The sequence below is a fragment of the Melopsittacus undulatus genome, chromosome 8 (genome assembly GCF_012275295.1).
Source record: "Melopsittacus undulatus isolate bMelUnd1 chromosome 8, bMelUnd1.mat.Z, whole genome shotgun sequence".
NCBI lineage: Eukaryota > Metazoa > Chordata > Aves > Psittaciformes > Psittaculidae > Melopsittacus > Melopsittacus undulatus.
Genome location: NC_047534.1, coordinates 8,265,861 through 8,293,554, shown reverse-complemented (window position 1 = coordinate 8,293,554; position 27,694 = coordinate 8,265,861). Strand labels below are relative to the sequence as shown.

At 36.4% G+C, this 27,694-nt stretch overlaps 1 protein-coding gene across 1 annotated transcript; it reads left to right on the top strand.

The window, feature by feature from the left end:
• The first annotated feature begins 1,533 nt into the window (after positions 1-1,533).
• Positions 1,534-27,644, top strand: VWA3A (von Willebrand factor A domain containing 3A). The gene is made up of 27 exons (XM_034065442.1): positions 1,534-1,632; positions 2,477-2,583; positions 2,864-2,989; positions 3,851-3,956; positions 5,168-5,233; positions 5,700-5,825; positions 7,348-7,486; positions 7,576-7,679; positions 7,926-8,006; positions 9,657-9,751; positions 10,738-10,857; positions 11,724-11,798; positions 12,503-12,647; positions 13,604-13,802; positions 14,247-14,317; positions 15,409-15,567; positions 17,147-17,237; positions 17,682-17,779; positions 17,920-18,072; positions 18,646-18,754; positions 19,323-19,467; positions 19,960-20,104; positions 21,110-21,261; positions 22,107-22,233; positions 22,844-22,941; positions 25,035-25,096; positions 26,282-27,644. The coding sequence occupies exons 2-26, from the start codon at positions 2,540-2,542 to the stop codon at positions 25,084-25,086; spliced, it is 2,826 nt and encodes a 941-aa protein (XP_033921333.1). The 5' UTR covers positions 1,534-1,632; positions 2,477-2,539; the 3' UTR covers positions 25,087-25,096; positions 26,282-27,644.
• Positions 27,645-27,694: the final 50 nt, after the last annotated feature.

Genomic DNA, 27,694 nt, shown 5'->3' with positions numbered 1-27,694 from the left:
CCATTTAAGCAAGCTGTCTGAAGATCTGGTTTTAAAAAGTCAAAAAAGTTAAAAAAGCTTTTGTGTTTTGAAAAAGCAGAATGGTTTTCACCTTTAAAATGTTGATTTAAACTTTTTGTTTAAATTATAAAACGATGCATGTAAGTTGGTTGAAGTAAAACAGTTTTAGACAGCAGCAAGCATTTCATTTTACCTCAGGTTTTACCTATTTTGAAATGGAAAATGTTGAAAGTTATGCTGCAGTTAGTCTGGCACTTCAGTGAGTGTGCTGCCTTTCAACCACAAGTTTCTATTTCATGAGTTTCTTAAGTAATAGCATAGTTTGTATTAAATACATCTCCTGACAATAACCTGTGTGTGCTGAACTAAGTGAACTTCTGTTGTTCATGCATACACATGCTGTATACCCTTTTCCTACCTCTGAACAGAATAAGCCAGCACCTGATTGGAAAGCATTCTAGTGTTCGTTTTTTTCAGACAGCCACATACCTAATCAAACAGCTTTAGGAGAGAAGTATTTAAATGGTTAACCATGCAACCACCAGTTGTATGAGAACACTGGAAAAAATAGTTTTAAATACGGCTTCTCACAGATGTTGCATCTGTGAGAAGAAGGATGTGATGAAGACAAATGGTTGATTGTAACATTGATGTACAATGCAAGAGATTGCCTTAGCTAAATGTGTGCTATGCCTTTTGTCAGAGCGATTGACCTTTATCAGCAGCGAATTCAGTGGCTGTTGCAGGACAGCAGAAAGGTAACTTTCACTTTGAGGTATGTTTTTAGAATGGAACTGTATATGGCATTAAAGAATAAAATATTTTTTTAATATTAGTGAAATGTGTCTTCCATAACTTGTATATTTTTGTTATCTACTGTTACACATCATATGCAGTGATACTTATCTTGTCCATGGATTGTTTTTCTTCATCTTTTACTGGTATGCAATTTTCTGCTTTCTAAATCTAGTCTTTTTCTTTCTCTTAGCAGTCTTAATCATTAGAGCTGCTCGCTGACATTTAAGCTGGAGCAGACAATGCTGAGCTTAACCTCTGAGGGAAGTGGAGCTGTCTTGTAATCCATTGTGCCCTCTCTTACACAGCTGGTTAATTAATCACTTACTGTGCCTAGCAGGGCTAATGCTCAGGAATCAGAAAAGGATATGACTCCCTCTCAACGGGGAGAGGGATAGAAGCAGCATTCCAAAATCTGGCTTCCACAAAGTTGCTTGATTTAACCTGAAGGAGATGCTGTAGATTAAGTTATTTTTTATCCTTTCAAATGGTGAATAGGTTGCTTGGGAAGGAGGAAAGACGATTCACTGGTAAGGATAAACTGGGAGCTAGTTTTAATTCTTCTTCCTTGGCTTTGTCAACTGTGTGATCTTTGTGCTAAAACTCTTAACATGCAAATAAATACCTAATATTTGATTTTAAAATGGTATTGTACAAAATAAACAGTAAAATTAATGAGCAGTAAAATTATTAAGCTGTAGATAAGCTTTGTATTTATAATGACTTTTCTCTTTTAAGGTGTTTGGCCTTATAAAAGGAAACAAAGTTGGACTTTTGGTTGATGTGTCTCATATAAGTTGTAGACCTAGACTGCTGGATTTTCAGAAAGATCTTTGTGTAAGTTGTAATAAAGCAAACTTTGGCAATCATACTAATCAAGTTTTTATGTAACTACAAGCCAGGAACTAAGTAGAAAAAAACCCTGCTTAAATTCATAATATACAGTACATAAAACTTGTCTCTTGTAGGACAGTCTGTTTTAAATGTCTTTGAAAGTGTAGTCTTTGTTCATGTCTAGATTTAAACTCCAGTATAGACTGTAATAATAATACTTATTAATATTTGGAAGTAAACTTGCTTAGCAGAAGCAGTGACAAGAGCTGGAACCAAGTTGTACATAGAGCTGTTTATACTAAATAAGGTTTCCTTATGCCTTATGCTTGTCACAACAAGGCACACTCCCCAGTTACAGTCAGAACCTTCATCACTTTCTCAAGTCCCAGGAGAAACTTGTACTTTATTGTGCATTTGATTTTTATAAAATTCTCAGAGTTTGGTTTGCTCAGCCTTAATATCTGAACTATTGTTTAGTTCTACCCTTGAATAGGTGTTAAATGTTTTTTAGTAATTGCTCTGTGGGTGGGTAGGCCCATTCTAGATCAATACGTAGTTTCATGTGCTCATCAGCTGAAGAGAAATCCTGATACCAGTTCAACAAATATTCCCTGCCTCTTGCCTCATTAACAAATTGGTGGGATTACCAGAAGCTTGAGAGTTTTGTCTGTCTATTCCTTACCAAATGTTTGAATCTGTGTTACTTGTTCCTGGAAGGTTTTCTTTGTGGTATGTGAAAATATTGCTGTCAGCTATTTTTAGGAAATTACTGTTCTCAGTGTTTTACGTAATAACCCTACTAGAAGCAACATGGATAGTAATGCAATAACATTTCTTAATTTATTAGTGCTTAATAGATGAGCAGCTATGTTACAAGAAGCAACTGTACTGCCTCTCATTCAGTGCAGAAATGTCAGCTCTGTGGGAGAGTCCAAAAAACATCAACGTTCATGTGTAAGTAAGTTTCTCTATAAAATCAAATTTTCCAAACAGGGTCTCCATTTAATTAGTGCAATCCCTTGTAGATAATAGTGGGTTTTGTCTTGTTCCTGCAGTGATTTTTAAGAAAGAAAAAAAAGCAATAAATTTTAAGTGCAGTCAGTGATTTCAAGCTGCTTGTTCCTGCATAAATTATCTTAGCAGCTCCTGTGGTTTGTAGTAATCTTCATAATCTATCTTATTTAGCACCTGCATGTTAACTGTATATGGTCCTTTTTCTGTTTTTCTCCCCCAGTCTACATGAAGCAAGACAGTGGATAAAACAGCTGGAGCCTGGTCGAGGCTGCAATTTACTGAAAGGCTTAAAACATGTCTTTACGATGAAAGAACTCAATTCTCTGGTTCTTATTGTAGGAAGCTGGTAAATTTTTTATCTGTCCTAACAACCACTTTTAACTTGGATACAGAATTGGTTCTAGAATCTGAACCTGATGCAAAAATAAATAGAAAATTTAAGATCCAGGTTTTATATATAAAGTTTAGTTCATATCCCTGAACTTCCTTATTTCTTCCAATTTTTGCTAATTATAGATCTCTTTTTTGATACAAAGCTACATTTTTCCTTTGCAGATCAGTTATCACACTATTCCACTAGAAGTCTGCTAGCTCTAATTTTACGCTAATAAAAGTCCTTCAGCACCCCTAAGGATGTCACTGAAAGTGCCCACACTGCTGGGTTAGGTCAGATGATGAGCTTGATTTTGCTATAAAATGGCATTAAGCATCCCTGGCAAAAGCATAGCTGGGAGGAAATGATTTTACTAGCCATGAAGAACTAAGTGGCTAAGTTCTGAACACAAAGCAAAGTTTTACTTTCCTTAATGAAGACAATGGACATCCTTACAGGTTGAAGATCTGAGTTGAAAGCTTTTCTATCACAGTTTGTCACAGTGGGCAAAACCTCAATTCCCAATTAGCTTCCAGAGCTAGCAAGGAATAACTTGGAACATTTAATCCACAAGCCATTGTGAACTAGAATAGAATCTTAGTGCTTTTGTTATCCTTCAGGTTTTCAGGACAGAACCAAAACTGTAGTAGTGGTACCTCAGTAACGGTTGAAAGAGGGAGAGGAGGTCAAGCTGTGCTAAACGACTGGATTAAATTCCCATGATTTGTTAGTTATTTCCCATTCATTTTCTTCCCTGTCTTCTTCAGTGTGGTCTTTTTCCCCCATTTAATTACTGGCATTGTTATTATTTTATTATTTATTTATTTATATCAGCCCTGATCAGTCTTTAGAAATTCTGTCTGACTATGCTCAGCAGTGTATGCTGGGGAGAAAACTACACCTTCATGCTGTTACATATGATTGCAGCAGTCCTTCTCAGGTAAGTAACTGTATTAATACTTCTTTAAGTGTCCTGTCATTTTTTCCTGTTCAGCTGCTGTGTCTTCTCACATAAACTTTTGTGGGAAAGCTAACCTACTCATTAAAGAGTTCTTGATCTAACATTGTATTTGCACTTATGAAAAAGTCTGTTTTGGAGTATTTATTGTGATTCATATCAAAGCCAGAAGTGGCAACCAAGTGGTGTTGACAGGCTTGGCAGCTAAAGGGAAGCGGTTATCTCCAGATAATCATCCTGTATGTTTCCAGAGAAGACTCTGGGGCTGAGAGCTCTTTTGCAGGTGAAAGAAGAAAGAGTGGACTTCAGGTAGGCAATATTGCAGTAAAGACAAGTGGGTACAGAGAGGGATCATAGGAAAAAGGCAGGGACTTGGGAGTGAGATCATATGAGCATGGCAGTCTCTGCATAGAAATAGTTTGGTATGGAATAGCATCAGACCTAGTAGACTTGCTCAAATTATAGTGTTGATCATGAGCAATGGCTTGGATGTTGACAGTGATTGCCTCAAGGAAGAGGAGGACAGAAGGATAAGCAGATATCTTTGATTAGCTTCTTCGCAGGAACTTGGATTCAGATGTTGATTGCTTGCTAAAGCCTATCCCTAAGGCATATAGTAACTTCAGTAAAAGGGAGAACATGACTGAAATCCTGGGTTTATAGAGAATCATAGAATAGTTTGGGTTGGAAGGGACCATCAAAGGTAATCTAGTCCAACCTTCCTGCAGTGAAGAGAGGGTTCTTCAGTGAGAAGATTGGATGCAGTGAGGGGATTGCAGTGGTAGGTAGTATGAGAGAAGGAGCTGGGAGAGATGAAAAAAGCAGCAAAGTATTTAACAGGTAATTATGGGCAGGGGAAGGATAGCCTAGCATTTGTACCTGTAGACTTCAGTGATATGCCTTTGATCTGACTAGCACAAGCCTGCCCTAAAAGGAAGAGAAAGTGACACAAGGTGAATAAGCTTGATCCTTATTGCCTATGTTGTATATTCTTTACTGAGTTGATTTTTCAGCAATATTAAAATAAGACTGGTAAGAAAACAACAGAAATGTAATTACTTTGGCTTTTTCATTACATGTACCTCAAAGCTTCTTTCTTTGTCACTAACTGAGAATTAAATACCAACAACCCAAATTATCAACAGATACTACTGAATCAAAGTAACTGGTTTTCTTCCTATTTATATATGTAGGCAGTTCTAAAGAACCTTGCAGAAGCTGTAAGAGGCCATTATCATTGTTACTCTTCAAAGGGAGAGGTAGGTGACAGCTAGAGAGGAAAGATATTTTTCTCTTTTTGATGATTCTTCACTTTAAAACATAATTTAGTTATAATGTGAGTAGAAGTTCACAGCAAGAACTGGTGCTAAAAGTCTCCATCATGGTAGTGCTAAGGATGTAGTCAATAAACTTGTGGTTAATTCCTTCTGCAACTGCAAATGCTTTCCTAGAAGCACAATAAATTTTGCAGATGTTGTTTACTGACTTAAAGCTGATGAACAGGATGAAAGCAGTGGCTTATTGTAGACTGACTCAAAATAATAAAACAATGTCTTGTTTATAACATGACTAAATTATCTGTGGTGCATTAGATACATTTACACTGAGTTCTGCCATGCCAGGCAGTCTTGTATAGATGTATGCACATCAAAGTAAGAAAGCTGTGTTTGGTTGGTGTTTGAATAGTAATTTAACTTATTTTTCCATTTGTTTTTATATGTACAGAGTTTTGATAGCAGTGACTTTCAACTGCTACTTCAGGAATCCCAGAAGGCCAAGGATCTACTCGGGAGCATCAAGCAGACTTTCCAAAGAAGAATTGATGACTCAGTTGTTTGTAGAATAGCAGATGTATGTATCTTTTTATTTTCAGATGTACATCAGATACTTGGAAGTATCGGGGGTAGAAGTTTTTAGTGTTTACTATATGAAAAAAAATATATATGATTAATCTGGTATTTTGGTAAGTGAACTTTGAATTGTATGTATTGGCCATCCATTGTAAGAGCAAATTAAGGCCCAGACCTGCCGCGGCCAGGTGGAGGGGAGAAAACACCGATACGATGTAGATTCACAAAATGCTCCGTTTATTGATTACAAGGCTGCTCTTAATATACTGTCCCACACGCAATCACGCACTACTTGATTGGCTACTTCACTCTGCCCGCGAGAGGTACACGCTCCACTTTGCCTCTCCTGATTGGTTTCACACCTTCGCTTCAGCTTAGCGTTACATCATGCTTCTGGCATCTTGTTATTGCGCTCCTGTTTTGCTGACCTTGACGCTTCCTCTTCCAGCCTGGGGTCAGAGGTTCACTTTCTCACAGCTTGCTGCAAGCCTGTTAAAGCGCCCATGCTCGACCCCCAACACAGACCAGTAAAGAAGACATTTTGCTATATGTTCTCCGAAATGCAGCAAATTTTATATATCAACAGAAGTATAATGAAAAGAACATTGTACCATGATCATAATGGAAGTCTAAGAGAACCACTGGCCTGACTGAATACATAATCATTTAAATTAAGTTTCAATAGTCCTTTAAATTGGTAAAAAGATATTTCTCCATGATCAAGATGAACAATTACTTGAGTTGCAAAATCATAAGGGTTCGCCTAGATCTATTACTAGCATTGAAGTTAGGAAGTTACAGTCTGCCTGTTACACATCTGTCTCTGTTGGTCCTAGTTTATCGTGAGGATTCGGTGCCATTTGTTCTGTAACAGTTGTCTTGGTAATGTTTTTATTTTTATGCTTTATTTGATCAGTGTACCAAGAGTTGGTTCTTTGCTTGTCTTTTCTCCAATAATGTGACTTCTAAATACTCTTGATGGAATATGTGTGAGGAAGAAAAAGAAACTCCTGTAATTTTTCTTTTTTTCTTTTCTGTCAGATATTTGGATACTCTAGTTTTGTTTTGATCTGATAGAGTTTGTTTACTCATGTCTGTCTTTCACCTTGTCTTAAGTGGAAATACGCATCTCTCTTTTGCCTTGTTCTCATCTCTAATTTTAGGGGCCTGGAAGTTTAGGAAGTGGCTAAATTTGCGTATGGTCACTAAACTAGAAAGCTAGAAAGCACTGCTCCTTTTCATAGTTACTTTTCTTGCAAAACATGATTTCCTGTATGTACAACCACAATCCTTCCATTTTTCCTGTGGGTTTTTGCATTGTGGCAAGCATAGTGAAGTTAGTGGAATATTGTCCCCCAAACCCATCTTTAGAAGGACCAGTTATAGCTATTTTCAAAGTACTTTTCTTATTGAAATCCCAGTACTTCAAAAATAAATAAAATGTAAGTAAAATGGGATATTTTGGATTGAGGGTAAAAAAAAATGCTGAAAGTTGCAAGAGTTTTTCTTAAAATCCATTTTAGGTTTCCACAGAATTTACAAGGACAGCACCTTGTAACTTCTTCCCAAAGCCTCCAAAGCACGAAGGACCATTAGTTATTCAAACACCATGCATCCTGGCCAAAACCTCAAAAGAATGGTTAAAGACATATGGATTGAAAGGTAGTGCAGAAAGAAAAGCTTAACAGGTATGAAACATGAACACAAGGCAGAGCATGTGTTTTATTTCATTTCTTTGTTTCTTGCAATAGCTAAAAAGTTAAACCTTTACCAAGTTCTGGCTCCCAATGCTTTCTCTCCTGTGGAAGAATTTGTACCCATTCTTAGAAAAACAGTATCATCAACTCTATATGAGGTATGTAGTGAGGACTCTTTCTCATTGTTTTGTTTTTTATTCCCTTTTTCTTCCTATTGCTACATTTTTCTATTTGAAATTGGTACTTTGTAAGGCATGAAATTCTACCGGCTTTAATTGAACTTTGAGTCACTGATTCAGATCAAGTACTTATGCATTCTTAAGAATAATTCAGGAAGGAATTCCATGTTAGTGTAGCTTATATAGGCTTCTGTAAACACACAGTTGTGTTATTTTTCATTCTAGAAAGCAATGATTCAGTTTGAATGGTATGATGGAACTGTGAAAAATATCCATGTTGACCTGCCAATGTTGTACAACTATCAGGTGAGTTGTCTGTAGTGATGTGGCCTTATCAGGGCTAGATAATCATCTAGCTAGTTGTGCTCATTCTGAAATGGTGAGGTCCAAATGTAGCAAGTTCTACGTGATTGCCAAATGGCAATATTCTGGAGATGGTCACATTAGAAGTAATGCATCTGAAGTTACTTTTTTTTATCAAGAGTATCATTTTAGCCCTGATGGTGCTCCTACAACGCTCTTGTCATGCATTTAGACATGTTTGCTAATGTGAATGTCAAAGACAAGAGATTTCAGCATGTTTTCTGTGTAGCCAACTGGTTTTTAAGAGTCAAAGCAGAAACTATTTCTGCTTACTTGATAGAAGGTTGTCATATCTTTACTCTGAACTGTCAGTAGAATCTGGGTATTTGTATTTCATGTTTTAGCATATGCTCAAACAGACTTCATACTTAATGTGAATTCCCAGAATTCTGCCAACATAGTTTTTGAACTGGCTGTACCAGCATATTATGCTGCTTTGCATAACTATTCATAATTATGCCTTCAGCCCAGTAATTGCCAGTTTCTTCAAGAGGGTAGCAAGGCTGCTACTAGAGTTTCATCAAGTTTGCAGATGCATTAAGAACACTGTCAGGTGGGAGATGTTAGAATTTTTGGATATTTGCTATGGTGTGTTACTACATAAGAAATCTTAAAACTCCTGGTGTACCAGGAGAGCATTTAAGCTGTATGGGGTATTGCAGACTTTTGAGGACTTAATTTGCTCTTTTCAGTATAGAAGATGTAGAGATACATACATACATATATATAATACATATGCAGATGACATAGTGAAGGCCACTGGAATTCTTACAGACAGTAGCTGTTCTTGAAGATTTCCTCATTGGTCAGAATGCAGATGATCAGAGTGTGGCCCAAGTTTAATGAAATAGAAAGTGTGTGCGGATATTTGCAGCCAGGGTGTGTTATATAGTGGTCTATTCATTCTTTTTCTTTCCTCTCTTCTGTACCACTCCAGTAGCAGCTCTGACAAAGGGGTGTGGGAATGTTTCCAGGCAGGATAAATATTTCTTTAAAATAGAAGAGGGGTGAGAAATCTATAGAGTTCTATATTTGAGTCAGAAAGGAGAGTTGTAAAGTTTAACAAGCTGATGTGGAAGCAGCTTCTGGCTCCTTGATCACCATCAGATGCTTGTGTTCCAAAAGTGTGCTATCTTGTAGCTTTGTTACTGAATTCAGTGTCCTTTTCTAGCTTGATTTGCCCTCATACATAAGCTTGCAAAGATCATGTTCTGTATGGTTTGGACAAATTGCCTTAATGTCTTCAAATTGATACTGTGTTAAAAGAGCAATATGTGTTTGAAAATACTGTGCTTATTTTAAATTATGTGTTTCATTATGAACACTGCCTAAAAATGCCACTGAAGAAATAAGCTTGCAAAACAGACCTTTAGACCTTTTGTTGCTTTTCTATCATTGTATGTTCTTATGGATTATATTATCTTTACAAAATATTAAATGCTCCTGTCAAAAGGAATGAAAATCATTTTTTTTTTCATTACTATGCTGTCATGTTACATGACATGCTACATGTTATAAGTCAATGCGTTTGGTAATAAAAGACTTATTAGAACTTTTTATTTTTATCTTAAATTTTCTGTATTTCATCCATAGAAACTCCTTGTTAAAATGGTAAGAATCTATGAGAAAAGAATTGACTGGCTGTCTGTTGCTAGCAGAAGAATATGGGGAAGTGTTTGTGAAAGGAGGTATCGTACTTTGATAGTCCTTTCTTTGTATATGGTTCTAGTTTGCCAGCCTTTCCTTCATGTGTAAGTCAGCACCAAGGAACACAGGGCAGAAGCCAGTTAAGATGTAGAGACAGTGGTTGCAGATATAACCAGTGTAAGCAGTCCACTTCTGAAAACAGATATTGATATTCAGCTTTTTAATGATCCAGTGAATGTAAAGAGTCCAGTGATCATTGGTCAACACAAAATGGCAATTTCCATTTGACAGGTTGAGACTCTCAAGTTTGAGTTATCTAGCAAGTAAGCCCTTGGGGAATACTCTGTCATAAATTACACATAAACGGAACCTGTTGGCAAAAGGTAGTGTTTACAGTCAACTTTTGAAACCCATGGTGTTAGTATTTGTGTGAAGAGTTTTTCTGCACTGACAAAGCAGGTAGTTGGTATGTAGAAGCTCATTTTCCAATAAGAACTCTAGAGTCATCCATGCTTTTCAGGAGTATTTTGGATATTCCAAGTATAGAGAAGAAAGTGGACATGTTTAGGGTTCAGTAGCCATTATGGCACTAAATGTGCTGGTACCCTGATTGTTGCATAGCTTAGGAAATATAAAACTATACAATAGTTTGGGTTGGAAGGGACCTTAAAGCTCATCTAGTTCCAACCCCCTGTCACAGGCCAGAACACCTTTTGCTAGACCAGGTTGCTCAAAACCCCATCCAAGCTGGCCTTGAATGCTGCCAGGAATGGGGCAGCCACGACTGCTCTGGGCAACCTGTGCCAGGGCCTCACCACCCTCAGAATTTTCCATTATTGTTACTATTTTTATTTCAATTCTCACCTCATGTTTTGCAGATTTTATTTTTTTTTAATACAGATTCAGTGTTTATACATTTTGATACATAGCTAAAGGATACTTTCTCTGGCAAGTTAGAGTACAGTGATAAGAATGTGTAATAAAGATTTGTTCTTTTTCTTTGATGAATAACATATTTCTTCTCTAGGGTGGTTATACTTGTTGATGTATCAGTGACAAACTCTATGTATGTCATCCGTATCCAACATTCTTTGCGACTTTTACTTGAAGAACAAATGTCAAATAAGGATTGCTTCAATATTATAGCGTAAGCAACTGTTTAAGGTTCTTTTGGAATAATTGTAACACATGGCAATGAAAGAAGTGTGCTGAGAGATTGTAGTTGCTAATGGATGTATTTTAAATTCTTTTAATTGTATTGAACATTTTATGATGAAGAGTCAGTAAGAGTAGCACTGATTTGTCATTACTGGTTAAGTGTATGGATCAGATGTACAGAGACCAGATTAGTAATTAAAAATCACTGGTTTGGGTGATGCTTGCTGGAACTGATTGTGTCATATGCGTTACAGATTCTTATCCTGCTACATTGTTCATAACAATGGCATTAATTAACATGTTAAGTTTTCATTGGAAGAGGATTTTGGTATCTCAGGTGCTGTAACTGAGAACACCGTTTACATTTTACAGTAACTCCAATACTTTTTATTACATGATAGTACTAACATTCCATACTCGACACTGGGAGTCAGAAACATATGGCACAGTTGATGAACAGCAGCTGGACAGGTTTATGACTGACAGGTAAAATGAAGAGACAGCAGCTCATGGAGTTCCAAACCTGGTGGGAGAACAGAGCCCTTACCTCATGAGGGATACAGGCAGCATCTGAAGGTTGGGTTTTGGTGTTTTTTGTTGCAGTCCTTTTATTAGCTCACTTCAGATCCTGTTCTTCAGGTAAAACTGTAGTCTGGCCCACTGCCTTGAAAATATGACAGCCCCTGAGTGGTGGATAAATGTGCATAACTAAATGGTTTGAAATAGAAAGTAGTTAACATCAAGCAACTTTACATTTGTAATACCCCAACTGAGAGTTTTCTTTTAAGGTCAGTTTCTTTTTGCTTGTTCTAAAGGAAAATCTGAAAATTAATTGCTGTTATTTTTCCATGAAAGATTTGGGAGTGATATTGTGCCTTGGCAGCTGGAACTGGTTCCTTCCCAACCAGAAAACTTACAAAAGGCTTGGAGGTAGGATCAAATAACTTTCCCATACGTCTGAATTAAGTGATCATAGATACTGTGACGCAGGTAGAACCAAGAAAAGGATTTGTGAACAGTTTAGAAAACTGATAGGTTTAACATACTACAAAGATAAGTTGCTGTGAATTGTTCTACAGTGAGTATTCATGATAGTTTCTTGTGAAAACCACTTTATAAAGTTTAATATGTCTCAGTGACTTTGTATTTTTTATGTTTACGGAATATATATGTACACAGATACAGAAGTGTCTGTGTGAGAAATGCACAGGTGACGTGATGAGTTGAAAACTGATTCAAATTGAACTGGGATGTGAAAGCTAAACTACTTTTTTTTCCAACATACACAGGAAACAAATCCCAGGTCACTTTTTGTGGAGTCACACCCTCAGTGTTTCATTACACCTCTGTCATTTCGTTTTTATTCCTGTAAATTCTGCTATATTACAATATTTCCATATGAAAATAAGAGAGAATTCTTCCCTCTCTATGCTCTGTATCTTGGAATCTAGTTGTCCGTGGTGGCAGTACAGAGCTAGAACAAATAATTTGTGTCATTCTGTAGTCTGGTTTTGCTCCCTGTTAAAAATTTTATACTCCAGAGCAATGGTATTTAAGATTTTTAGTTCTCTTTATCGCTTTAAGCAGGAACAAAAGGTTTTGTTGCTTCATTCTTCAAACATTTTGGTTTTTAGGTGGGTGTTAAGCCTGCAGTGTAAAGGGAGTAGAAATCTCATGAGTGCACTGAGGAGAGCTGTGGAAATAGATTTCAAAGACAAGGATAAACACAAATCACAAGGACTTTACCTGCTGACTACTGGAATACCTGATCAGGAAGCAGTAAGTATTGTCACAGGATTTGCAATATTTCTGTAAGTTCCCATTTTTTGTTTCTTTTTCTTTTCTAGTCATCATAGCTTGTTGGCAAATACTTCTTTACATATCTGAGCCAGCACAACTGTCAGGATCTTCCATTTCTGCAGTTGCTCCTTGAGTATTGGAGGTAGCAATTATTAATAATCTGTGAATTATAGCAATTATTAATAATGTGTGAATCATAGAAAGTTCAAGAGGTGTTCTTAGGGTTCCCTTCCCACTCCAGTTCTGGCCATTATTTCATTGCGAATTTATGAGTTTAAAAAAACCCAACTCTGATTTCTTTTTTTTTTTTTTGTATGATATTATTTCCTTATAGATCATGGAAACAAAACCACAAATTATTGTACTGTGGAGCTTATAGTACACTATGTAAAGCTCCTATTTTTAATAACGGTAATTCATTGCTTGGATATGTATTCGTAGTGCATGTGATCTGTGGCCTAAAGTTTCTGAACCTATGGTAATCCTTCTGCAGTAACTATGTGTACACAGTAGTGTGTCTCTTGCTGTTGTTACCAAACTTCTGGAAATCCTGGGCAAACCTAAGAAATCATTAAAAGCCTATGTGGATAATAAAAAAAACAAAGGGTACATACGGAAAGCCAAATGGATAGTTGCATCTCTACTACTTTTCCACAGTGCATGGGTAACTTTAAGTCCATGGCCTGTGTCTTTGATTTCCATAGATACCCTGTTTTGGCTGGAGTAGTGCTGTTACTAGTAATAGTGACAGGTTTTGTGTATATGCATGAATTGAGGAGGCATTCAGCTACTCAGGGTATGTTCCTGGACTGAATTGCTCAGGTTGCAAGTATTTGTGAGTCAGTTCAGGAGTGAGGGAAGTAGGTGGGAGTACATCTGAAGTAGATGTTCACTACTAGTCTGTTAATTTTTTCCCCTCCCCTCTTGTGTTCCAGCACACAATCAGTGCTTATGTGGCTGAAGTTTGCAGAGGTTTTGATTTACAGCTCCATGTCTGTCTGTTCAGTGTAATGGAGGAGGTTGACTCTAATGGGATCATTCCAGCCCGCTATGCTAACCCAGCTGAAACTGCAATTGCTTTTAAAGAAATAGTACAGAGAGCCAATGGGAGATTTCATTGGTTTGGAGAAGCAGGTATGTGAAAAGGGAAGTCAGCACCAACTTCTTTTTCATTAATTAAATAATATTTATTAATGCCTCCCCCATCAAATAGTTTACTCCTTTTAGGATGTGGTAGTGTTATACTAGCACTGGGATATAAACAAAGGTCCTAAATTGATGGAAACTTTCAATTGTATTGCAGAATATTATAGAAAAGCCTTAATGCAGGAAGTTGGTTTTTTAAAATGTTTTAATTCCACTAGATATTTTAATAATAAAAGATGTCCATTTAAAATATAGCTACTAATGTGCTAGGTCCAGACTGTCCTGACCTAACAGGAAAAAAAAGGCTTATAAGAAAAAGTCTTTTTGAGTCTTTTCATTGATAATTTGGCATGCTTTACAAATTGGTGTATATTTTTAAAAATTATAAATTTTGTACACTTAAAAGCTGATTAGCATATATTTGATTATCAGGTATTTTTGAAAGTGATGATATCACTATTATTGTGTCTGAAATGGAAAAAGCAAACAACTACTCCCAAAAGGTATGAATTATATATATCTCTTTAAATTCTGTTTCTTCAGAAAAAAAAATCACCAGTGTTTGTTCAGCTGATAGTGCAGAAAATTGGACAAAATGAAAATCCTTGTAAGATGGGCAGGAATGCTTGAGAGTGTGAGAATAGTCACCACAGAGTAAATACGGCCTAGAAAGCAGTTGTACAATGGCACTGAAGCGATGGGTGTTGGAGTGGCCATGATTCCTTATCAAATACAAGGAGTTTACAGTTGAAGTCATTCTCCTTTTTGTTGCCAATCCTATGGTGAATTCTTCTTAAATTGAATTGTTCTTTATAACTATATATATATATACAAAAATATGTAAAGATGTATATATAAAGAAATATGTTAAAAAGTTATATATATTCTATAACTAACATAAAATATTATGCTCCTGTAAGTCACACTTCAGGGAGGGTTCATCCATGGCAGAATATCTTTGTTCAATCCCAAAACAATTGCTTTCTTAAGTGTACTAGGGGTGTAGAACTAGACCATATCTCTCTATATTATAAGCCTATATATATTATATTTATATGCTATATAAAGCTACCTAAGAAAGTGACTGAGGCAGTGTCTGGGTACCAGCCTGGCCATATGGTGGTTGTGTGTTACAAAACTGTGGTTAGAAAGGTATATGCAGCGAGATCTGTATCCAGAGGTCTATACGGCTTGTTGCATGCAAGTCTGTGTCACAGAAATCTTTTGTTTAAAAAGAAGAATTGGTGGATATTTAATAGGATCTTAGAATATTTTGTTGCCATTTAATAATTGCATATTCTTGGCTCATCATCTTCCAGTTTGTTCTGGTCTTTGATATGCAAACCGTTCTTTTAGAATGTTTGTTTTTGGAATGTTTGCTCAGAGCAGGAAGGATTTCCCTCCTGTGTATTAAAGCAACCACAGCACAAAGGGATTTCTATTCAGTTAGAGGTGTTAAGCATTGCCAGATTAATAAATTTGCTGTGAATTTTATTTTTATTAAAGTAATAAATACAAAATGGCTGGCTTTGATATGTCATTTACTTACATTTCATGTATATTAATTACTAAATGCTGTGAACTTTCATTTCAGTGTGCATTCCTAGTGGAATCCTTAAAGCAACGTTCAGTAAATCAGTCTGTTAATCCATTTATACCAGAAGGAGACCCAAATGTACTTACAAAGAAAGAGAAAAGAAGGCCACAGAAGTTGCCATCTCCTAAACCCACAGCCCTCAGTCTGGCTAGAATGGTTTGAAATGGTTCTATTTTTAATACACTCTGTGTTTTAATTAGAGATCTTCCTGGCTGTCAGATGCTGCTCTTTGTGAGAGAAGTGCTCAGGCTGAAAATTTGCAGGAATTAAAACAGCACTGTGAGAGTACCCCAAATTGACATTGTAATTCAAATTCAAAATGCTACATAAACAAAAATAATACATCTTATTAATTCCCGTTAAATAATTAATTATAATGGAACAACATTGCAGTGTCTAAAATTGTCTAAATTAACCCTCCTCTGACTTTAAATATTTAGTGTTTAATGAAAACAAAGCAGAAATGTGCTTTACCAAATTACATCAATTTTTCAAGTCCTTCTAGAAAGCACTGAATTTTATGGTATTCTGCTCATTTCCAGATAAGACAGCTGCAGCTGAGTAGTATGTCTTTGCCCACACAGAGAGCCAGCATGAAAACTAGAAATAGGATTCAGGATTTGTTTCCTGCCTGCCATGCTGATTGCCATCGAGTTCCATTACTGCGTCTTTTGGGATTTTGCCGATGTTTTCCTTGTTAATTTTGACTGTGTGTGCATCTGTTCTGAGTGGCTTTGCATATCTGTAATATATACAAATGGCCAGTGCCAGCACATACCACTTCAGTATAGAAATTACTACATAAGAACTTCCTATTGCAGAGAATGTACTGTACTTTTGACCTGAAATGTTCAGGTCTCATCTTTGAAATGGGAATGGCACCTTAAATGTAGGCATGTTCATGTGTCAAAGACCTGGTAGGTAAGCTCAAACAGGTCTTCCATGCTGTTTTATCAAGACCAGTATATGCTCAACACTTCTTCACAAATGCAGGAAAAAAGAAATCACTCAGAGATTTGACAATGTAGCAGAGTTTTACAGGGATTAAACTTGTAGGAAACTGATACAGGTTTGTCTGTAGATGTTTGGGGATATTTATAGTTATGTTTTATAGTATGTTATGTTGGGAACTGGACTAGATGACCTTTGAAGATCCCTTCCAACCCAAACATTTCTATGATTCTGTTACATATAGTATGTTATAGTATGTTATTTTACATCAGATGTCAGTTACTTGAAGTCTCTCTATCACAGCAGAAGTCTGAGCCTAAAAAAAGGTTAAACAAGTGTTCATGTTGTTTCACAGACTTCTTATCCCCTAGAGGGTTGACCCTAGAAATTTCTATACCTAAAGGAAAAACAAGCGATGTCGGCACTAAATTTCAAATGTTCAGTAAAACTCTGCAGAAACTGTATACTGTATTTTATAAAACAGTGCCATTACCATACTAGACTGCTCCTTCAAGTTGCAAAAATGGTCCAGACTCATCCGCCTGGAGATGTTAGTCTTTAGTTTTAAGGCAGGAGATGAAATTGGCAAGAGCAATTAAAATTACTTAATCTAGCAAGAAATCACAAAGTAATAGGTCATCATGGCAAGTGCTGACTTGTCAGAAGACACAAATAGGAATTAGAGAACAATGAAGGGTAGTTGTGGTTCTGAATAATGAAATTCTGACTGAAACACTTTTTAATTGCCTTTTTTAAAAGTTATTATTACTATATGTGCTTATAGTATATTAAAGACAACCATGATGCAGAGAGAAATGCTTCCAGAAGAGTACAGATATGGCGTCCTACTAGTGCCAAAGCAGAAATTCCACCAGGTCTGTATAGTGGGACTTTTTGTCTTTAATTTGTTTTGTGGTTTGCTTAAAACATAGTATTAAATTAGAGATTTAATTGAAGTTTTTAGAAACACTTGCAGTTGTAATGCTGGGGATGTGTTGGGGAATTTTGTTTTGTTTTTGTAAAGTCCTTTGAGATCTGTGGTCAAAGCTGCTCTAAAGAAAAATTAGGATGTAGATGATTATGGAGTACTTAGCTTGAATTTTTTTGCAGGTGACTTTAAAAATCAGGGTTTATTTTTAAGTGCTTTGATATATAGAAATTTAGCATTTGCTTTCAAATGCGGAACTGTGTATGAAATGCTTGTCTGTGGGGCTGGGGTTGGTTGATTGGTTTGCTTTAATCCACAGTCACATGTGACTCAAAGGCCTGTGATTTAAACCTCAGGCTCTCAATATTGCTTTGTTCATTTTCTTAACTAGGTCCAGTATACCAAAAGTATCCAAAGGTAGTATGCGTAGGAAAGTCTGTTCCCTCTGTTACATTGCCAAAGAAAGAGGAAATCTGTTCAAGCAGAGAGGTACTTACTAATGCAATGCCATTTGAGAATTATGCATATGAATTAATGTGAACACGTTACTTGTGATTCCTTACAGTGTATTGTTACTTCATCTGTTCTATGTACTAGCAACCAGTTGCTTCATCTGTTTGTCTTACCAGTGGCTATCCAAGTACAGTATTAAAAAGCTTAAACTGGAATTGCCCCAACTGCTGTTTGGTCCAGGCTGTACTCACCAACAGAAAACTGTGGCATCACTGCGCAAGACAGTGTCAGCAAAATACTGCACAGTCTTCCCTAGCGTGGAAATCGATGTAAGCATTTGCAGACTTCATCTGCCTACATCATTGAAAGGTTTTGTGTTTAAGACAATGCATGTTGATCAGCATTTGTGGCTTGCTAGTGTGATATTCTCTTCACTCTTCCCTGGTCTTCTTTCTGAATCATGTTTCTGTTGGAAAGCTAGAGAAAGTTTCTTGTGGTGAATAAAAGATCATTTAGTACATTTGAAGTGTACAATGCATGGAATCTGGAGAATGCATCTCCTCATACAGTGTGGAAAACAATTTAAAAATTTTAAGTAAAGCTTTTAAAAATTATATGTGAGTAAAAACTGGAAAAATGTTGCATTGTTTGTGCAATACCTGGGGAGAAGTACAGAAAATTAAGTCCAGGATACTATTGCTCTACTATATGTATAAAAATGTGAGAGATAATGCAGCTGGTTCACCTCTCCAGTGAAATTTTGTTGTTCAGCTCAACTGGTGGAGAACAAGGCTTTCCTCATTTGGGTAAACCAGTTATTTAATAGCAACAGTCACAGGAATTTTTTTACACTATTTCATAGAAGTGAAGGCAAACCCCCCAGATCTTCTTGATTTTTCCAGGGGGTTGTGAAACATCTACAGTTTCAACCTAAAGAATTGGAAATCTACACTGAACAACTGGAGAAAGTGTTGCGGCGATACATACAAAGAATACAGTGGCTTCTGTCAGGTACTGGTGTGCATCTGGTGTATAAAGCACAGTTGAAACATACATAAAATATTCTTGTCTACTGCTTATCATACAATAAATCTGAATATAAATCTGGACCTCAAATACGAATTAAAGTAATTGGTTTTGCATTTTATTGACTTTTTAAAATGTATTTTTATGAATACAAGAACACAAGAGAATTCATTGTCTATGTAGCTGAAACATCGAGCTTGCTGTGAAATAATTAGGGCTATGATGTAAATTTCTCCTTTTTGTATGTTGTGTTCAGAAATTTAAGGTTCCTGGTGTCAGAAGCTTTGTATCCACGGAATATATACAATAACCTCAACAAGCAAAATTAGCTTTAAAGTTTCTTTTGCTAAGAATGTGCCCTTCTGGTGAAAACTATTTTGATCCTTCTGTTTCTTGTTGAACTACCTAGCTACACACAGATTAGAATTTATTATGTAGAAATATACCTCGAATAACCCCTAAAGACTAAAGATTTTACAGTATGCTCAATAAAATAACATGTTCAATAAAATAAGCCTATGTAATGACAATTAGTTTTAATGTTCTGGCCCAGGAAGCCGAAGATTGTTCGGTACCATTTTAGAAGCAAATGTCTGTATTATGATTGATACATCTGGTTCCATGGACCCATATTTGCCACATATCATGAAAGAACTTGCCTCCCTTATCTGGGAACAACTGAGAAAAAATAAAGTCAGGTATGATGAACTACTGATAAAGACTGAAATCTGCACTACTTATTATGTCATAAGATTACTTAATAAACACAAATAATACAGTTCTGAAAAAATACAAGTAACTAAGATATGTTGGTGCATAATACATGTGTGACATGAACTGCCTTTTCTGTTCTTTTTATCCAACTTTCAGTTCTGAGCTCTTTAAGATTTGAGCCTCATTTGCCTGATGCTGTTCATCCTTTGGGCTCAGAATACCCATAGATATTCTCTTAATGCAGAGTGAGATATGCTTTCTGACTCTCCTAAAGCTGAAGACTTTAATCCAGTATTAGGCTCTTGGGTTTTGTGGGGAAGTTGGGTGGGTTTTTGTGTTTGGTTTTGGTTTGTTTTTTCCTATTGGGTTAGCTTTTGGGTTTGTAATATTTGTTTTATTTATTTCAAAACTGGCTTATCTGAAGTGACTGATAATATTGATTAGGGTTTGATGTTATGGGCCATCTTTCTCCTTAGGTTTAACTTGCTGAGATTTGCTGAAAATACAGAGACTTGGAAGGAGTGTCTTGTAGAGGCAACTGATGAAACATGTCACAGTGCTGTGCAGTGGGTGTCCACATTCCACGCGCATGGTAATACAGGCACCCTTATGGCTTTACAGGTTAGTAAATTGTGTACTGCATTTTAGAGAGGATGCTGCGTCTTGATGATATAACACTTTCATCTGACTGGTCATGGTTTAGGAAAGTTATTTGCTCAAAACATACAGCAGTTTTACATGCAAAGCATGAACAGATCTGGAATCAAGCCACTGTTTCTGTCCTCAAGGCTAGTAGATACTAGAATACATCACTCATACTGAGTTTAAGAAAAATTTGAAATAACAGTAGTTGCATTAGTATTTGTTTTCAAATACTAGAGAGAGAAAATAGGTCAAAGTGATGCTAATGCACAGCTGTGGCAGTGAGATACTTGCTATGAGCCAAACGGGGATTTTAAAGAAGCAGTGTTTGCTGGAATTGCATGAACATTGAGCACACAATCCTTGAACTTCAGTAATAGGTGAATAAACTTTTCTCCTGTAGAAATTTAGGTATAGTAAGAATTTAAAACAGAGACTGAAATAACTTCGAATTTCATGAGATTTAAAATGTTAGTAAAAAAAAAGTTGCCTTAAATGCATGGCTCTTCTTTCAGACACCCTTTCAGTAAATTTTGTGGAATTCATCATGAATCAAATCAAGTAGAACTGTGAGGCATATCTGTATTAAAATAATGTTCACAGAGTGAATTACTGTAGCAGTTTTCAGTAATATAAAAAGGCCAATTCCCAGTGAGCCTGATTTGCAGACATTGAGCATCTTTAATTCTTACAAAATGTGATGCAAAAAACTTCTGTTAGCAGTTCTCCAAAGCCAGTTATTTTGCTTATTTGAAGTTTCTGGTGATGTTCTTCTTAGGTATATATTGTGTTATGCTACAGATTATCTACTTGTTTATTTTTTTAAATTTGTATCCTAATTTTTTTGTATGAAGTGAAAAGAGAACACTCATTTGATTAATGAATGGTAAATATGAAACAATACTAAATCATTGGAATAGTGTTTACATTCTTAACTTTTCACATAAATGTGCTAATTATTTTAGCTTATTTTCTACTTTTCAGAAGGCTCTCAGTTTCCAAGGTGTAGAGGCACTGTATATATTGACTGATGGAAAACCAGACACCAGTTACAGTCTGATTTTGACAGAAGTTGAAAGATTGAGAAAGAAACAAGATACTAAAATTCACACCATTTCTTTTCACTGTGCAGACAGGTATATGATGCTTGGCAAGAACAATAAAAACTTTAGAGTTATTAGTTTATTGTCAAACTGCTGGGCCACATGCTGAGTTCACTGAACAGCATGGGTGTCATTTTTCAAGCCATTAAAGGGGGATGTAGTAGAGTGCTTGATACATAGAATTATTGGACCTAAGTTGAAAAAATCAACTTAACAATATTGTAATTATGAATATTTTGAGTTTCTTTATTTGCGTATCATTTGGTTAACTGGTCAATAGCCAGTAACTATCTGTTCAGGTTATCTGCTAGTGAGGGAGAAACATTTCACTTCTGACAACAAGTTGTTCTTTTGCTGTTTCTTTCCAAAGAAATCTGCTGGTTAATTGTGGATATTTTAATGTCCCGTTTTAGGATGGAATCAATCCTTGCAGCTTACTTGAAATTAATGGCTGTATGACTATTTTTGACTTTGCAGTGCTAGTGTTTGGGAAACAGGACTCTAAAATAATGATGTATAAATGGCAGTACAAGTGTGTGACTCTTTGTAGAGTCTCCTGGCTTTCAGTTTTCTCCCTGTATGTAAAATATGGACTGCCCTTCACCTTACTTTACTTTAAATTTTGGTTTACTTTAAATTTTGGTTCCATTACTACACTGAACATTGTGTCCAAAAGTAGCCTGTTATGACAGCTAAGCAGTGTATATTCCACATTAACAACTGTTAATGAGAAATAATACAGTGGTTTATAGTCATGTCCTCCAAACCACTTGTTTTGGTGTAATGTTTTTTGAGGAATTCTTAGAAATTCTTCTTCTGTTGCTGTTGCTTTCAAGGAAATAATTTTCCTGAGTAACTTACTACTTTGTTGTTAACAGAGAAGCTAATGAATTTCTGAAGAAGCTTGCTTCCCAAACAGGAGGGCGCTACCACTGCAGTTTTGGAGATGTGGATGGACAATTGGCAGCACACAGAATGTTGACAGAGGGGTTTGATGATGAATATGTATGTTAAATGGTTTGCTTTTGTTGGGTTTGGTTTTGTATCATTTCACCTTAATTCTTTACTAATAGTCACACTTCATTTAAAAAAGAAAAATCATGAGAAAAATAAATAGAAGATTCATAAGATACTTCACATTGAAACTGAAAGGAGACTTTTTGAGTATCTGGCTTTGCCTCTCTGCCAGCTGCCTTGGCCAGGTTATGAAACCCATGAAAAAATTACACAATGCAGCATAGTTTTTGAAAGAGAAGCAAAAAACCCCAATAATAATCTTGAATTTCGACACAGTGGGTTTCAAGTTAAGTTTAACTTTTACTATGCCTTCTTAACCTTGCCATCTTGTATTTCATTTATGTAACCGTAAAATCCTTACACCGTAGCACTTCAGTGCTGCAGCAGGAAACCTCAGGGATTGCCATAGTAGAAGAATATGTTAGTGAACAGAACCATGTTCAATCCAGAGTTGTTCTACTCTCCCCTTTAAAGACCAAGACTTTCACTGCAAGTAGATAGGGAGATTGATAGTTTAGGCTCAGGTTATTAAGGTGGTAGAAATTGAAAATAATAAATAGGTGCAAATTAAAGTAAAATATTTTAATTGTGTTTTCAGGATCCAGTTTTCCCTTATTTTGAAGGAGATGATTTAAAGAAGCTTACTCAAGAAATAGCAAAAGCTAGAGGTTTCTTAAAGCAGGCAAAATCTTTGAGGTGAGTATTAAGAATTTTTCAGTAATGGCTTTTGTATTTCATGAAAGGAAGACAATATCTGATTTTGTATCTGATATTTAAAAAAGAATCACTGTTTCTTTTCTTGTGCTGTCAATTTTAGTGGGTTTCTGAGGCTTAGAAATGATATGCAAGCAAGAGGGATTTAGTTTTAAGGTTTTACACAATTAACTATCATCATAGTAGAGGATCTGAGCAGATTCTAATGTATTAAAGTTCAGGGCTGTTGTTTTCTCAGTTGTTTCTCCATTTCTTATGTCAAAGCAAAATTACATTAAGTTGTTCCTCTCTTTGCTTAGTTCTCTCATCTGTGAAATCGATGTGTTTCTCTTTGCATAGACTATTAAAAGAGAAAATTGTCTCTTGTGAATGTGATGTAATGCTCTTTTTAGTACCTCTTCCCCTTTTTTATGACTTCTTACTTGGAAATACAAATTACTTTCATTTTCCAAAATCTTTCTGGGATCCTTCTATCCCACCTCATCGTGACCTATCTAACTGCATCATTGTCTATTCTCTGTCTGCTAGAACTATATTCTCTGCATGAAATAATGTGAGATCTTTCTCCTGTTCTCAGACAATCCCTTCTCAAACCATTTACTTTTCAAGTTACCATCAGTCTCCCTTTCTTTTTGCCCCTAAAAACCTATAAATTTTCTACTAGCCTTTTTCCTGGGAAGATTCCCTAAATCTTCCACTCCAGTTCTCTTACATTCCCTGAAGCATCTGACAAACTCATATTTCTCAGAAATACCTCATCTCTCAATCTCAGACTTTTTCTGCTTTCCTAAATAATTTGACTCTCTTTTTCCTTTCGCTGTTAAGTATCAAGCCTACCAGAAGAATTTGTTCTGTGTTACAGAATCATAGAATAGTTAGGGTTGGAAAAGCCCTTAAGATCATTAAGTTCCAACCCCTTGCCATGGGCAGGGACACCTCATGCTAGACCATGTCATCCAAGGCCCTGTCCAGCCTGGCCCTGAACATTGCAGTGGATGGAGCATTTACCTCTTCTCTGGGCAATTTGTTCTAGTGCCTCACCACCCTCACAGGAAAGAACTTCTTCCTTGTAACTAGTCTGAACTTGCCCTGTTTAGGTTTAAACCCATTACCCCTTGTCCTATCACAACAGTCCCTGATGAAGAGTCTCTCTCTGGCATCCTTGTTGGCCCCCTTCTGATATTGGAAGGCTGCTATGAGGTTTCCACGCATCCTTCTCTTCTTGAGGCTGAACAACCCCAGTTTTCTCAACCTGCCTTCATATGGGAGGTGCTCAAGCCCCCTGATCATCCTCGTGGCCATCACCTGGACTTGCTCCAACAGTTCCATATCCTTCTTATGTTGAGGTCAACAGAGCTGCATACAGCACTTCAAGTGGGGTCTTATGATAGCAGAGGGAGAGGATCACCTCCTTTGACCTGATGGTCATGCTTCGTTTGATGTAGCCAAGGATACAGTTGACTTTCTGGGCTGTGAGTGCACAATGTGTCTTCCCCTCTTTCCTTCTTTACTCTAATTTTTAACTCCCTTCTTTCTGCATAGAATAAGAACATGGTGCCAACACTCCTTAGGTTTGTCTCCCTTTTCTCTTCCTCATCTTCTCTTCAGCATGAAGTTTCCTTTTCCCTTTTCTGTTAGCTGTTGTATAACAGGTAACAGTACAATGTGATGCCAGACAGAGGTATGCCAGTGGACTCTAATGGGCTAGTTTCCTGGAAGTTGGCCCTGCATGCCATCTGTATCTCAGCAGTCTGAATTAGCTTGGGTTGCACACCATTCCCTGCTGCTTCTGGTATAATTCAGAGTTACTTTTGATACCTGCCTATAACTGGAGTAAAGGACAGTTAAATTGTATGATCCTTCCATTCACTGTCACACTTCCTAACTGCTAATCCAAAAGCAGAAACTACCATTTCAATAGTAATAGCAGGCAAAAAAGCTTTAAAATGCAATATATCTCCTTAATGAAAAGATTTTCTATCACACAAGAACATGGCTAAACAAACATACTAAGGCACTATATGTCTCTGTGAAAAGCTGCGTAATTCTTTAGTTTTTGTTTTCCTTTCAAACAGGTTATTACTTCAAAAATGGAATATAAATCAAAAGGACAATTCTGGCTTTTAAAAATGCTCAGGTAAATACCACAAATAGGTGATAGTTTATGTATTTCAGTAGAAGGATAATATCTCATAACCCTAATGTAAAATGTATTAATTTCCAGCAGTGACTTTCTGCAAAGTTGAAAACATTTGTAATGATTTTAGCTTTTAGCTGAGCTAGCCTACAGTATAGCTTAGTACAGAAAGAACAGTTCAAAGGGAACTATATCATAAAAGTAGGAAGGCAAATGCGTATTTGTAGTTATTAATGGTTTAGCTCTTTCAAAGAGCAAACAGCTAAGCACATGAGAGGGTTAGGACCAGATGTAATGGCTGTAATAACTATTGTTACATGGGCTGCATGATTTATCAGTTAAATGAACAAGGTTGATTGAAAAAAGTCCCCACAAACAGTAAAGGCAGTCTCAGCAAACACAGGGCTATTGTTACAAAGTTGTGAGAGAAGCAGCTGGACAAACTAAAACTCTGGCAGACCCAGCCTGCTTTAAAAATTACAGGAAAAGAGATACTGCTGGGTGGAAGTACTTTTCTCAGCATTAAGCAAGACAGATGCATTTGTCACAGAGCTGTCTGGGAGGAAAAAGTAGACATGCAGACAACTACAGAGTGTTGCTCTAGGGGATTTAGGTCTGCCAAGGTATTCATCAAAGAGCTGGGTAAGGCAGATATGTAGTGAGACTGTTTTTTGAATTCTTATTTCTATAGCTGAGGTTTGTATTTTGGTTTATAAACATTGCCCGGTAATTCAAAGAGAAGAGAAAAAGTACCTAGTCAGACCCACTGGTTAAGAATGCTTCCTTTCTGGAGAATGGAATCTGGAGCCTGGTCAGGTGTGTGCAGAATTCAGCATATAAAGGCTGATCACTAAAAAGAGATGCTTGGAGAGGATACAGATATATAATCACCCTGTAGTAGCAGAAGGTTGTTACAGGCATACAGAGGCAGAGGCTACTGTTCCATGGCCATCTCTGTCTTTCAGCCTTCCAAGGTAAACTATTGCTTGTAGAGTGTATAGAAAGACATACCTGTAGACTGATTAAATTAAATATTTCTTTACCTGTAAGTAAGGAAAACTGAAAGTTAATCAAGTTAATTTATACTAGTTTTCCATTACCATTTTGCCAAGGGTGATGGTGAGCCTATGCAGTTTATATATTTTGAATTGTATTTTTAAAACTATTCATGTGCTTTACTTGTAGAATTAAATTTTAGATGAAGAAAAGATGGAAGAGGTTTGGAGTGGTACCACTAGCCTCCTTCCTTTCAGAGTGTGCTTAAAGCTTACAGCTTCAAGGAGAAACAGGGAAGATGTATTCTTTGTTGTCTCAACTTCTGGAAGAAGTTACAGATAAGTGCTGCAGACTTTGTAGGACTCAAAGTAAATCAAGCCCTGAACACTAAGGGCTTATGTTTAAACATATGTAGAGGATATTTTTCAATATAACTAATGCAAATTTTAAAAGTGTATGTGTATTTCTAATATAATTAGTAGTTATACAGGGTCACAGCTTTTGTTTCTCTTCTGTTCTGCTGCATCATACTAATAATTGCTTCAATCAGTTGGTGGTATAGCCAAGGTAACTTTTATGGCAGTTGGTCTGAGACTTCTTTGCTGGTGCTCATTATCCCTAACAGATGGGACAGGTGGCTGTGATACTAGAAAGAGAATTCTTTGTGTCAGTTTTGTGTCAGAAGCCTAAGAAATAACCTTAGTGCAGAAAAATGGCTTGGAATGAGCGTTTTTGCCAAAGAAGTTTGCTAATATTTATTTCAACACATTGTTCCTTGTGTTGGCAGTAGAGAAAGATTTAGAGTTGGTAATTGACAAATCATCAGACATACAAATAAGTAGTATCTTGTTGCTGATAAAGCCTGGTTATGTTTGTATAACCAGACACTGCCAGTCTTCTAAGCAATTTTATTAGGTTCTTATATGTTTCCTGTCCTAAAAAGATTAAAAATGTTTGCTAGTATCATATAAGAAAATTAAGTTTAAGCTAACTGCAGTGATAAAGTATATATTTTTCTAGTTGATTTACAAATATGAAATACACTTTGCTTTTTTGCTGAGAAACTCTGCAATGACAGCTCATTGGTGTTTTGTAGATGTTTACTGTTGTCTTTCAGAGGGTTAAGAGTTCATCTCAGGTGTTTAATGTATGTAATATTTAATAAAAATGGATTCAAACTACAAAATTCAGACACTTGATCTGAATTTGTTCAGGAGCGATTTGCATGTCTGAGTGCCAGCTGATGTTAATGACTGGATATACCTTCATATGGGAGATATCTTTTATGTCCCTCCATCTGTTTTGTCTCCATAAGGAATTAAAAATTTTCTACCATAAAAGCCTCTTTTTAGTGTTGTATGCTCTGCAGCAGCTGACTCCCACATTCCATGTCAGTACCAGCCTACTGTGGATTACTGCAGTTAAAATGGTGTTTTGTGCTGTGCATCATCACTTCTTGTGGTTTTATTAGCATATATGTTGGTACATGTGTAACTATTGAGATGCTTTGCTATGAAAATGTTAATCGTAAATAGGTTCAGTTACATTTTCATTTGGGGTATGTAAAATGATAGAATATACTTGTGCAGGTATGTTAAATTA

Bases quoted from the DNA above. Each gene is read 5' to 3' on its own strand.
- VWA3A (XM_034065442.1), top strand. From the start codon at position 2,540: ATGTCAGCTCTGTGGGAGAGTCCAAAAAACATCAACGTTCATGT. The intron at 9,752-10,737 runs GTATCGTACTTT...TTTCTTCTCTAG, and splicing joins GGAAGTGTTTGTGAAAGGAG to GGTGGTTATACTTGTTGATG. The intron at 14,318-15,408 runs GTATGAATTATA...CTTTCATTTCAG, and splicing joins CAAACAACTACTCCCAAAAG to TGTGCATTCCTAGTGGAATC.